The sequence below is a fragment of the Trichosurus vulpecula genome, chromosome 3, assembly GCF_011100635.1.
Source record: "Trichosurus vulpecula isolate mTriVul1 chromosome 3, mTriVul1.pri, whole genome shotgun sequence".
Classification (NCBI taxonomy): domain Eukaryota; kingdom Metazoa; phylum Chordata; class Mammalia; order Diprotodontia; family Phalangeridae; genus Trichosurus; species Trichosurus vulpecula.
The window spans coordinates 434224671-434238634 of NC_050575.1; the positions used below are offsets into that span (position 1 = coordinate 434224671).

The 13964-nt window shown below is 50.5% G+C and overlaps 1 protein-coding gene across 15 annotated transcripts in view; it reads right to left on the bottom strand.

Moving 5' to 3' along the window:
- DYSF (dysferlin) overlaps window positions 1-13964 on the bottom strand; it is a gene marked incomplete at its 3' end in the record, with an annotated part of 227243 nt that overhangs the window by 28267 nt on the left and 185012 nt on the right. For 12 of the 15 annotated variants that reach the window (XM_036749059.1, XM_036749057.1, XM_036749063.1 and 9 more), the window contains 4 exon segments: window positions 8088-8164; window positions 9424-9589; window positions 10241-10402; window positions 10489-10590. In XM_036749059.1, the coding sequence (XP_036604954.1) occupies window positions 8088-8164; window positions 9424-9589; window positions 10241-10402; window positions 10489-10590 (507 nt within the window). 15 annotated transcript variants of the gene reach the window in all.

Below are 13964 nucleotides of genomic sequence, written 5' to 3' on the forward strand. Positions count from 1 at the left end.
GTGTTTCTCTCTCTCTGTCTCTCTCTGTCTCTCTGTGTCTCTCTCTCTCTGTCTCTGTGTTTCTCTCTGTCTCTGTCTCTCTCTGTGTGTCATTGTCTCTCTCTCTCTCTCTCTCTCTCTCTCTCTCTCTCTCTCTCCCCCACCCCCATCTCTTTCTCTCTCTCTGTCTCTCATCTTCCTTTTCCCACCTACCCCTTACCTCATACTCAGCACCTTCAACATTCACTTTGGTCCCCCTTCGAATGCCCTGGTCTCCCACGTCATCAACCACCCACTCTGGCATCCCCGGTACCTGTGTTCCTGTTGGTTCAGTACAAGCAAGGACCAAGGAGTGATGGCATGGTCCCAGGAGAAAGAATATCACACTTGAAATCCCAGGCACTGGGTTTGAATCCTGCCTCTGCTATAATTTACTGTCTGAATGACCTCACTCAAGCTCTCTGAGCTTCTATTAACTCCTCTGTAAAAATAAGAGGGATGAATTCAAGAGATATTTATAAAACACCTACTATGCACACACACTTAGCACAATGCCTGGCACATAGTATGCACTTAACAAATGGTTTTTGACTTGCAAAGCACCATGACAAACCCTAGGGGTAAAAAAGAGAGTCTCTCCTCTGATGGAGTCAACATCCTGTCACATGGACACGATCTGTATGCAGATATGAGCAAATAGAAAGTAATTTGAGGAGAGGAGAAGCATTCATTAATTGGAGAGAAACAAGGAAGCTTCATGGAGAAGGTGGCACCTGATTTGGAAGACAAGAATTCTAATAGCTGGATATGAGGAGACGGCTTGTGCAAACGCCCAGAGGTGGGAGATGGAACACCAAGTTTAAGAACTACGGTCCCTTCTGTCTCTAAAGGTATGATCCCATGATTTACCAACGTGAGTCTATTTAACGTCTCCCATCTGCACATCTCTACTATAAGAACCTGAACAAAAGGCTCTGACTCCGTGTCCCCCGTTTTCCCAGCCACACCCCACTCCACCAATTTAAACAAGCATCAAACAAATCTGGGCTGGTGTGGACAAATTAGTGCTGTCAGTGAGTCTGATCCTCGACAACAGGGAAATGAAGCTGTTACAAACACTCACACACATATCAGCAGATGCAGACATGATAGATAGAAAACACAAGCATGTGCTTGCCACAAAAGCTAGGCCCTGTTACAAATGAATTGCCACTGATAGCGTCTGCCAAATGGGCTTGAAAAGAGGAAGCACAAAAGTGTAAGGAATTAAAGAACCTGAAGTAAACTAGCTGAGACAGGCATCTGACATCTCTCCCACCCGCCTCTGAAGGAACCTAGCCTAGCCTTTCAGAACCAGCAAAGAGCCTTTCCCTGTGCTGGTGATCTGACTCTGGTCATTTGTCTACACTTGGGCAAAGTCAAGACAACAAGAATTTATTAAGCACCTACTGAGTACCAGGCACAGCAGACTATCTGGTTTTGCCATTGAGATGCGCGAAGGTCTGTGTAAGTCAGGATGTTCCTCATCTCGGTGCCGTGATTCCAAATTGTATTGTTCAGTTGTATGGGTTTATAAGTCTCCCTCAAAGCCTGCCCAGCAAAGTCTGGGTCCAGGAAGGTACATTGCATTTTGGGGGGAATTGGGAAAGTTTGGCAGGTCCCCCACTAGTGTGTCTATCAGTGAATAGTAGGAGGAACTGGGGAAATTATCTAAGCTGGTCATACTTATTAGAAGTGGCTGCCGCTCAGGAGAACTGGCATCCTCCTAGGTTCTCTGGCTTTCCTCAAGTCTCAGCTAAAGTCTCGACTTCTGCAAGAAATCTTTCTCAATTCTTCATTATGTTGGTGCCTTCCCTCTGAGATTATCTTCAATTTATCCTGCCTATGTCTTGCTTGTACATCATCATTTGGGGAAGTTGTCTTTCCCATTAGTCTAGGAGTTCCTTGAAAGCAGAGGCTGGGTTTTTGTTGGTTTGGGGGTTTTTTTGGAGGGGAGGGGGTGGGTAGGCCTTCCTTTGTAGTGTCAGCACATAGCCTGGGCCAGAGTAAGCCCTTAATAAAAGCTTGTGAGCTCGGCCCCTCTTGTCAGACAGTAGGGCTCTGAGGCATTCCCAGTCTCCTCTCCAGCACGTGGGGGAGGGTATGTGAGCTTCACAGTCTTTTAAAAATCCCTCTCTAGCCCCCTCCCCACCCCACAAGGCTCCCAGGCTGACCCCTCCAGGATTTTAAGTGACAATGGCTTAACCCAAAGGGGTGACTCTCAGCAGGAAATGCTTCCCACCTAATTTCTCCTCACAGCCCAGGCTCCCCCTACTTCCACAGTTTTCTTATTTTTCGTAATATGGAAGCAAAATACCCAAATCCAAGTTTTCAAAGGAAAGCAGGGGGTAGAGGCCAGAGGATATTGTTTATGGGTCATTGACTCTCTCTCCTCTGTTGTACCTAAGCAGATCCTGCCCATTCTTCAAGGCCCCAGGCTTCTCCAAGAAGCCTTTCCAGACTGCTCCAGTCCACCAAGATCTCTCTCTCTCTCTCTCTCTCTCTCTCTGTCTCTCTCTCTCTGTCTCTCTCTCTGTCTCTGTGTGCGCTCGCGCATATGTGTGTGTGTGTCTGTCTGTCTGTCTGTCTCTGTCTCTCTGTCTCTCTCTCTCCCTCCCTCCCTCCCCCCTCTCCCCCTATTGTGGTTTTATCCACAATCTAGCACTTAATCCTAGAGTTTGTGCTGGGACAGCTCTCAGAGGTTATCTAAACCAGCCTGGATTTACTTATGAAGAAGCTGAGATAGAAACTGTTTTTCTCAGGGTCTCAGTAAGGGGCAGAGCTGACATTTGAACCCAGATCATCAGACTCCACCTTCAGCAAGTGACTTCCCTGGGTCTTGGAATCCCCTTGAGTAAGCTAAGGGGGTTGGCCTGGATGGATTCTGGGGGTCCCTTCCACCTCTGAAACGCCACCCATCAGTCCTTCTGTCCTATGTTTCTGTCATGACCAACCATGATTTCAGAGGACAATGATAATGCAGGGCACCTCCCAGCTGAGAGAGGATGGACTAAAAATGAAGGAGACACATGTTTGCCAACACGGCTATGGTGGGAATATGTTTACTTGACTATAGCCTTTATAAGCATTTTAAGTTTTTCTTTGTTTGAGGGGAAGAGGGAAAGTGAGACAAAAAGATAGTACACCCAGGGCCCGTTAATGCATGTAATGAACCCCCAGGGCAGCGGATGGAGCAATGGATGGAGACCGGGCCTGGAGCGAGAAGACTCCTCTTCCTAAACTCAAATCTGGCCCCAGGCACTTCCTAGCTGTGTGACCCTAGGCAAGTCACTTCACCGTGCTTGCCTCAGCTTCCTCATCTGTCAATAAAGGAAATGGCAGACCCCTCCAGCGTCCTTGCCAAGAAAACAGCTGGACACGACCCAAAGGAACTGACCAACGAGCCCCCAGGGAGCAGTCCCATCATCGGAGTGTGCATTATTCATAGTTATAACTGTATGGAAAAGGTAGTCATCGGTGCCAGTTCAACAGAAATAGGCAATGAACATTTAAATGACGTGACCCCTTCTTCGTACTAATCGGGACCTCACTAGAAGGGTTTTTGAATTGCACAAATTTTTTTTAATTTTTAAAGAAGTCTGGACTGAGATTTAGGAGGCCTGGGCTGTGGATCTGCTGGGCCCTCCCCCTACCTCCAGCTCTTACGATGATGTTTCTCTGTGCAGTTTCCTAGGAGCTAGACCCCGACTACGGCCCAGGGCTATAATTAAGATGAGGTGTTTGAAAGTGTTTTGTAAACCGTGATGTACCAAACAAGTGTTAATGGCCGAATTGGAGGCCCACTGACTGAAGGGGTGGGGGAGATCTGGGGAGTGGCCCATGTGAAAGGCTGTCCCTTCCCAAGAGATTTGGGATAGAGGGGAAGCTTGGGGAGAGGCAGACTTAGGGAGAGGTCCTCCAGCGGGAGGGGATGTTTCCAAGAAGTGTGGAAGCTTCCAGGGTGGATCCCTCTGTTCCAGCTTCAAAGGCACCAAACAATGTGTCTGCCTCAGTCGCCTTCCCCGGTAATGTGGGCTCTGGCACCATCCCCAAGGCAGAGTGCAGGTGGTTATGGTCACAGCCCCACCCTCCCCATCCCAGACACACATAAACCCCCTTGGTGCTTTGTGGGCCTGGTGAAGGCAAGGTAGGGGGCAAATCTGGGTAACAGATGGGAACCTAGCCCTGGGGGGAGGGAAGTGGAGGTCTGGATTAATTACGGATTCAATGTGCCTTTCCAACTAACAAGAATCAGGGGAGGAGAAACACGGAGATCAGAGAAAGGAACTGAGCTGGGCAGGGACCAAGGAAAAGACAGAAATGATGTGCTGTGTGAGTGTGAGCTTGTGCACATGAAAGTGTGTACACGTGTGTGTGAGCGAGCGTGCACGTGTGTGTGTGTGTGTGTGTGTGTGTGTGTGTGTGTGCGCACGCGCACACACACCCTCAAGGTACAGCACTGAACAGGAAGCCAGAACATCCAGGTTCCAGTCCCAAGTCTACCACTGAGCCTCTGTAGACTCAGGGACACCACTTCCCCCTCACACACTGGGGATAAGCCCACCTGAGCTGCCTCCTTCTGAAGGGTGCTGAGAGGGCATGGAAAACCCTTGAGTAAACTGAGCCAGGCTAGTGTTGGATGGTTGTCCAGGAAAGAAGGGACAGCTTAAGAGGACTGAGCCCCAGAGGGTTGGGAGGGGAAAGAGCTGGGTTCAAGGCCCACCTCCCACCATTCCTAGCTACGCCATCCTAGGGAAGTCACTTAAGCTGTCTCAGGCTCCGTTCAGGTTCAGAAGACCCTATATCCATCCCTCTGGGTGTATGTACACAGACAAGAAGTGCCCCTGCAGGTGAGGCGCTCCTGGCCTGTGTGACTGAGCCCCCTCCAATCCATGGGCTCCTCCGTGGCCGCCTAGACCAGGCTGGGTACCAGGGCCCACCTGCTGGAACTGTTAGGGACACCCCTGCCATAGGGAACAGAAGACCCAACTTGAAGTCAGGAAGGCCCAGATTCGAACCCCACTTCTGACACTTCCTAGCCTGTGACACTTCACCTCTCTGAGGTTTTTTTCTCATCTATAAGATGGAGATGACAATGACCCAGGCCTCACCAGCTCACTGGGAAAGGACATGTTAACACAATGCATGTGAAGCATTCTGGGAGCCTTAAAATGAGATGCTGACCTCAGGATTTTGTACCCACTTATCTACACACACATGGCCTCCCTCAGCAGAATGTCAGCCCCCGGAAGGCAGGGACTGCACTCTTCAAGAGCAAGGATGTGTCCTCAGGACTTAATATTGCTTAATTAATGCTTGTTAATTAATTTAACGATTGACAGATTCCATCTCCAGCAGGTCCAGCTCTCATCATCAGAAGGCGGTGTGGGCACGCTGGACTTGTCACATGAGCTCAAGAGCCAATCTGACGCTAACCAGTTCTGGGATTTGGTGTGTCGCCTCCTCCCTACGTACATCAGCTTTCTCATCTGTAAAGCGGGCATAACGATGAAGATGATGATGACGATGATGGTGACACCTAGGACGAAGCCGTTATGAGGCTCCATGGAGATAACAGATGTCCAGTAATTTGCAAACCATGGGATGGGGACGGGACTAGATTTGTGTCTAGGGTCCTTTCACAGCCCTTCCTTCCCTATGGGTCACGTTCAGCACTGTCGGCCATGCCCTCGCCCTCTCCCTAGATACTCTCTCCTGGTTTGCCTCCTACACCTCTGACTGCTCCTTCTCCATCTTTGTTGGTTCATGACCCACATCGCACACCCCCAAGGTTCTGTCCCAGCTCTCTTCTCCCTACACGCTCCGTCTTGGTAACCTCACCAGCTCCCATGGGCTAAATTAGCCTATGCAAATGATTCTCAGATCTATTTATCAACCCTGACCTTTAATCCTGGAGCACCAATTGCCTATCAGACATCTCAACGGATGTCCCAAAGACATTGTCAACTCCATGTGTCTAAAACGGAGTTTCTCTTTCCCCCAAAGCCTTCCCTCCTCCAGACTTCATGATTCCCCCTGACGACACCACTCTCCTTCCAAACCTCATAATTTCAGCAGCATGCTGGACTCCTCACTCCCACCTCGTATCTCCATTTGTTGTTCAGTTGTTTCAGTCGTGTCCAGCTTTTCAGGACCCCATTTGGGGTTTTCTTAGCAGAGATACTTGTAGTAATGCTTTGCCGTTTCCTTTTTCAGCTCATTTTACAGATGAGGAAACTGAGGCAAACAGGGTGAAGTGACTTGCCCAGGGTCACATAGCTCGTAAGTGTCTGAGGCCAGACTTGAACCCAAGGAGATGAGTCTTCCTGACTCCAAGGCCAATGATCTGTGCATTATGGTGCCATTAGCTTCCCCACATCTCCAACCAGTTGCCAAATCTTGCTGTTTCTACCTTCGCATCTCCTACCCTGGCACCTTCTCTTCGCTCACGACAGCTAGCATCACAGCTCTTGCCTAACTCACGGTAACTGCTTCCTGATGGGTTTCCCTGCCTCCAGCCTCTCACTCTTCTACTCCAGTCCATCCAAAATGTGGCTATAACCTTCCTTAAGAGAGTCCTTCCATGTGGTTCCTCCATTCAACTAACCCCAGTGCTTTCCTATTGCTTTTAAAATAAAATACAACTCCTCTGCTGGACCTTTAAAGTTGCCATCTTACCTTCCAGCCCCACTGAACATCACCCCTCCAGACTGGCCTTCTTCCCGATGCTCGCTCATGATGCTACATTTCCTCTTGAACGGGCTAGTTCCTGAGCCTGGAATGCTCTCGCTCCTCATCTCATCCCTAGAGAATCCCCTCTTCCTTTAAGAGTCCCCGTTTTCTGCTTCAGTCTTTTCCTGATCCTCCCAACTGCTACTGCCCTCCCTCCTTCCCTAACGACCTTGTAGTTAACGACTTTGTGTGTGTATAATGTGTTTGTATGCATATATGTAGGTATTAACTCCAGAACTACACATTACATTTTCATATGCATTTGCTGTCTCCCCCATTAGAAGCCAAGCTCATTGTGAGTAGAGATTGTTTCGTTCTTTGTACTTGCATCCCCAGTACCTGGCACACAGTAGGCACTTAATACTGACTGATTGATTTCATTGGTAACAGTGCAGGTGGGCACCAGTTTTTGATGGGCACGGCGCCTCTCATTTACAAATTATAAAAACATAAGCTGTTATTATTCTCCCCTAGACCCCCTCTCCCCTCCCCTTGGGCTTGTTCTGTTCTCACAGGAGTCTCAGGCTTGGCACCCTCCACAGACATGGCTGTTTGACGTTGGAAGCTAGGTTTCAGGCAGGCCCGGTGTGGGATGGGGGAAGAGCAGTGAGGGATATGGAAGATCCCTGAGGCCTCTCTGGTGGGTTGTGTGCCAGAGGACAGGAGCCCAGGCCAAGACTTCTCTCCTTGAACTGTTCCCAAGGCCCAATTAAGTCACGTCTGGGACCAAACTGGGCATCTTCCCCAATTTCCCTAAGGGGGGGTCCAGAGTAGGGAGGGGACAAGAGCACACCAGGCTCCTTTGTTTCTTGCTGCGCAGGCCACTGTTTCACCTTGTTCCCTCTCCCTGTTTCCCAGGGCTAATCTTAGAGGTGGGAACCCCGATCTGACCCCCATGGGAGGCCAAGTGTCCTGAGAACAAGAAGGTAGCTCTGCCCATCGGGCCTGTGACTCCCCGAGAGCAGGGCCTGTGTCTCCCCAATCAGGGTTCCTTGAGGGCAATAACTATTTCTCCATGCGAGACCCAGAGGAATCTGAGGACAGACAAAGACCGTACATCCTCCATCAAATTAGAAGCTCCCAGAGCATAGGAACTATATCTGTGTCCTTCTGGGTATAAAACACCCAGAAGGGTGATACATGAAGACCTTTGGATGATTTTTTTAAATGAGTGTTTAAAAACTTTTGTGTAATTGGGAAATATCTAAGGAAACAAGTAAAAAGAATTTGTTAATAAAAGACTTTGATGGTGAGGAGAAAGAGGCAAAGGAGAAGGAAGGCTGTCAGAGCTGCCTTCAGCCCAGTCCCCTGACGCAGCTCCCAAGCTCTAGCCCTACCTGGACAGGGATGAGAGGCTCCTTATCATCAATGTCGATCAGCACTTCATCCCGGGGGGTCAGGAGGCTAATGTCATCTGCAGGGAGAGGAGAAAGGCAGCCATCAGATGGGCCACCAGCAGGTGCCATCTTCCCCTGAGCTCAGCCCACCGTTCTAGACCAGAGCTAGGGGACTCGGGGCCTGGCATCATCCCACAGAGATCTGCTCACTTACGCTCCTGTTATGTGTACAGCAGTGTCTCCTTCTCCCCGATCTCCTCTGTTCAACACTTTTTTCTCTTTTGTTTTTCCTTTTTCCCCTCTCCCCGTCTGGATTGTGGTCTCTCTCTTCTGATTCTTTCTGCCTCTGTCTCTCTCATCTCTGTCTTTTCTCCCATCTATACTCTCTTCTCTCCCTCTGTCTCTGTCTCCTCTCTGTTTCTTGATTCCCTCCTTCTCTATTTCTTTCTATTCTCTCTCCTTCTTTCTCTTTCCTTATCTCTTCTTCATCTCATTCCTACTCTTCCTCTCCTTTTTCCCTCTCTTTCTGCTATTCCTTTCTCTTTCTCTTTCTCTGCCTCTCCTTTCCCTCTCTCCTTTCTCTTGTTCTCACTTTCTCTCCCACACTCTCTCCATCCTTCTCCTCTTCTTTTCTCCTCTCTCCCTTTCTCCTCTCTGTCTCTTGATTCCCTCCTCTATTTCTTTTTATTCTCTCTCCTTCTTTCTCCTTCCTTGTCTCTTCTTTATCTCGCTCCTCCTCTCCCTCTCTTTCTTTCTCCCTCTCCTTCTGTTATTCCTTTCTTTCTCTTTCTCTGCCTCTCCTTCTTTCTCTCTCTCCTTTCTCTTGTTCTCACTTTCTCTCTCACACTCTCTCCATCCCTCTCCTCTTCTTTTCTCCTTCCCCGTTGCCTTTTGTCTCTTGTTCTCATCAATGACTCTTTCAGCAAGCCTTCCTGAGGCCTCCTGTGTGCCTGTGCCGATGCTCCACTATGCAGCAGGGAGGAGCAAGCAGGCCTTATCTGGGTTTGCATCTTATCCTTACACTAGATTCTAAGTTCCCTGAGGGCAGAGACAGCGGCACATTTCACCTTCATGCCCTAGGTCCTGGTGCCCTGCAAGCTAGGCATGTGATAAATGTTTGTCAGATCAGATTATAACGTTTGTTGAAGAATTATGCTCTTCACCCTCCAAGAGCTTCCAGTCTAAGAAAGGGCATATATGCTGCGAGAGTCCTGTAAAGACCGTGAGCCTTTATCCCAGGGGATAGGGCTGATCAAGCTATCCACTCCACCTCCCCCACAAGATGACCACCCTCTCTCCCTCCCTCCCCAGCAGCCCTGGGCCCATCTCTCCGTACCAGAGCCCATCTCAGGAGGGGGGTTCTCGGACGAGTACGGGTCACACAGAAACTGCTCCAGTGAATGGATCGTGCACTGGCCCACCACAGGCCGCCGTCCAAACTGGCGGTTGTCAATGACTTTGATGATGATGGGTGGGCAGTACAGCTCCTCACGAGGCAGCCGCTGTCAAGGGATAAGAGAGGACAAGGGCATGATCTCTGGGTGTCGCCCCAGATGCCCTCGTCAGGGCGGCCCCGAGTCTTCTGCTTTGGAGCAAGCCTAGGGACAGATCTCCGTTATCTGCAGACGGTCGGTCATACTGGGACTGCCTCAGGCCTGAGCCTTGAGTGTGAGGGGCGGTGGAAGAGAACCCAGAGGACACTGCTTGTGGGCTCATGCTTTTCCTGTAATCGTAACGGCTATAACGTTTGCAAAGCGCTTCACGGTATTATGTCATTAGAGCCTCACTATGACCCTGTGAAGGAGCTGCTAATATTATCCTGGTTTTACAAAGGAGGAAACGGAGTCCTCAGTCTACAGAGAGGGAGGGAGGGAGGGAGAAGATTCGCCTCAGGCCTCAAAGCCAGGGACACATCCAAGGTGGGATTTGAACTTCGGTCTTCTTGACTCCAAGTCCAGAGACCTACCCACTTCCCGTATTTCCAAATGAGAGAAACTGAGGCCAGAGGGATTCAGTGCCTTCCCCAAGACCATGCGGCAAGTTGGGAACAGGCTGGAGACTAAAAGGTTGGCTCCTGGTGCCCAGACATGTCTAGGCCTCCCACCCGCGGCTCCCGGGGGAGAAAGCACGGGGGCAGAGGACCGGCCTCTCACCACGTCCATGAAGAGGGTGCTGACATCAAAGTTGGGGTTCTTCCTGATGTTCTTGATCACGCAGGACTGAACCACCTGATCCCCGCACTCCACCACCAAGCTTGGGGACGTGATGTTGGACAGCTGGTAGCTCTTCAGATTCCGGAGGCCCCAGGCCAGGATCTGCAAGGGCAGGGTTGGACGCGGCAGTGGCACAGGACCCGGGACCTGGGCCTCCCTCCCCAGTCACCTCCGGAGCCCCAACTCACCTCGATGGCGGTTCGCTGAAGAATCGGCTTGATGCCTTGGGGCACCACGTAGATGTTCGCCTCTCTCTGGGGGGGAGGGTATGGCAGGTCTGTGTCCCCAGTCTAGAAAGAGGGAGGGAGAGAGGGAGGAAAGGGGAGATGGACAGATAAAGAGCAGAGAGATAGAAATCAAGACAGAGACAAAGAGACAGAAATGGAGAGACAGAGAGAGACAGGAATAGAGAAAGATTTTTTACATGCGACACAATAATTGAAAGGACTAAAAACCTCATCATTAAACAGGAGCCAATGCCCCCAAACATCCCTCCACTGCCCCTCCTCCCCCAGCCTCCCCCCATCCCCCACAGACGCTGGGTCGCACCCCAGCATTGTGGTCCCAGCAGGTCCAGCACTCACTGGCCGGACGCTACCGGATCAAAGCGTTGATTTGGAATGAAAAGGGGGGAAAACAACGGAAATGAGCAGCTAGGGAAGGGGATTTACTAGAACACGTAGCAATGCATGAATCAAGCCAAAAGTATTTATTAAGCACCTACTATGTGCCAAGCACCGTCCTATGCATTGGAGATATGAACAAAGTAAAAAGTAAAAGGAGGGCTCCTGCCCTCAAGGCATTCCCACTCTAGTGGGGGAAACAGCATGCCTCCCTACAAACATGGATAAAGGAGTAGAGGGAAGGAAATCTGAGGGGGGAGAGCATTAGAGCTGGGGAGGAGAGGGGACTGGGAAAGACCCTCTGACTCCGGGTGCATGGCGCCTCCCGATGAATAGGGTTTCTGAATTAACCCATCCCCACCTCCTACTCCCAAAATCTAACACAGGATGGACCAAGTCAGAGCAGGGGCCAGAGAGGCCTGGAGTCAAATGTAATACTTGTAATGATGTTCTGCACTTCATGATGCGTCGTTTCAGAATTGTCTCCTTACAACTCCTCGTGACCTAGATTGGGGACGGATTATTGTCCTCACTGGACAGCTGGGGAAGCGACCCACTCTCTCCCTCTTGAAATCACTTTGTTTTGATTTGGAGTTGCTTTTTGTTTTATTTGGTCTGGACCTCTGGTTCCAACTGTGAGGAACTTCCTGCGTGACAAATCCGTCCAGCAATGCAGATAAGCTGCTCATTCATAACTGAGTCTCCTGGTGGTCTGTGATTGCCATCTAAAGGATCTACTTGGTCTGTGTGTATGTGCGCGCCCGTTTGTATTCTGCGCACCCCTCCCCCCGCCCTGCCCATTGGACTATAAGCTGCTCAAGGGCAGGAATGATTTCTTTTTGTCTTTATGTCTCCAACAGCTAGCACACAGTGGGTGTCTTATGTTTATTGCATTGATTTGAACTTGTAGCCGCAGAAGATTGGTTGAGGCCCTGAGCGGTTAATTGGCTCGGGTCTCACAGGTAGTGAGCGGGTGTCGGGGAGGGAGGGGATGTAAACCCAGCTAGGCATCAAAAGGGACAGAGCTGGGCCTGGAGTCAGGAAGACTTGGGTCTGAATACGATGATCCTGGGCTGTCTGCCTCAGTTTCCTCACCTGTAAAGCCTCTGCCTCCTAGGGTAGGTGTGAGACACTCTCTGTGACCCCATTTGGGGTTTTATGGCAAAGATGTTGGAGGGGTTTGCCATTTCCTCCTCCAGCTCATTTTACAGGTGAGGAAACTGAGGCAAACAGGATTGAGTGACTTGACCAGGGTCACCCAGCTAGTAAGTGTCTGAGGCCGGATTGGAACTCAGGAAGATGAGTCTTCCCGACTGCAGGCCCAGCGCTCTATTCACAACGTCAGCAGCTGCCCAGATTGTGAGGATCAAATAATATAACATTTGTAAAGCCCTGAGCATGGTGCCTGGCATACAGTAGGTGCTATATAAATCCTTTTCCTCCTTGACTCTAAGTTCATCTCTAAACACAGCACCAGGTTGCCCTTCTAATTTTGTATTTATTTGTGTATATTCTGTACTAACTGGTCAGCCAGCCCCAAAGACCAGCTTCATTTCCACTCTAGGTTCATGATCTCTCTGAAAGGCCCGGGGAAATCACAGTCAATCAGGACTCGGCGAATTCACCCATTTGCCCACATAGACCATTCCTGGCTGGGTCCCCTTACACTCATTAGCATCCAATCTGGTCCCCATCTCTGACTTCTGCCACGTGCTGGCATTCCGTCCCCTGGTGGCCCCCTGAGGGCTCAGGAGCAGCAGGGTCCCTTTAAAGAAGAAACCCCCCACCCCAAGCATGTTTAAAATCTGCTGCACTTTATAGATGTGCAATTTGCCCACAATATCTCAGAAACCCAGACGATGGTGGGATGGGGGCAGGGAGGGAGAGGAGGAGAAGGAGAGAAAGTACCGTTTGGATGAGGCCCTGGAGGAAGAAGGCAGGTGCGCACAGCTACGGAGAGCCAGGCCCAGACAGGGAGGAGGGCAGGAGAGAACAAGCAAAGAAGGCAGTTAGAAAAAGCCGATGTCCCAGCGCTGGGGCAAGGTCATCTCTCCCAGGACCCAGAGGCCTCTGGGAAGCTTCCCCTCTACTCCCGATGCTGCCCCAGAACATTTCAGAGACTTCTGTGTCCTGAGTCTTCCTCTGCAAAGGTGAGTGCTGGCCTGGGTGGCCCGGAGGAGGCATCTCCTTATCTTTCACGGACGATGAAATGAGGTGACTAGCCCCCGGTCGCACAGCTAGCAAGCATGTGACTCCAGCCCTCCCTGGCTCTGAGGTCCGCCCTCAGTCCACTTTGTCAGGCTCCTTCTCAAGTGCTATCCACATGCAAGCTTTTAGTACTTTTGGACCTGAACTGAATTTGTGCTTTACAGCAGCATCCTCCCTGCTCTTCCACCTGGCCAGACTCACCTCTGCTTCACACCACTTCCTTCCTCTGTAACGTCCTCAGCTCAAGAACATTTGATGGCTCCCAATCGCCCTCTCCATCAACCCCCAATCCCTGTGCCTGCACTTCAGGGCCCTCCATAATCAGGCTTCATTCATCTCTACAGTCCTCTGCACACTCTGTCCTCTGCGGGCCACCCCTGCCAGTGCTGCTACCGCTCCCCTCTACAAACAGATCCTGCCCGCATCCCTCAGCTCAAACTACAAGAATTTGTTGAGCACCAGGTACTAGAGATGCCCCTGCCCTCAAGAAGTTTACTTCCCACTGGGGGAAAACATGAACACAGAAGAGTAATGGAGAAGGGGGAAAACAGTAAAAATTAGGGGATTGGGAAAATCTTCCCATTGTAGAAGTTAGACCTTGAAGGATGCCAGGGATTCTGAAGGGCATTGATGAGGGAGAAACACATGGCAGGAGGAAGATGAGCAGTCAGAGAAGAGGATAAGGAGTCTGGAGCTAGGGCCACAGCCCTGTGGGTGGACAGAAAGGGATGCCTCCCCAGATGTCCTGCCACATCTCACCATCATGATAGCTAACGCCAAACTCATCATTTTCCCTCACCCCCCAGCTTTCACAACTCTATAAATGGCACAGC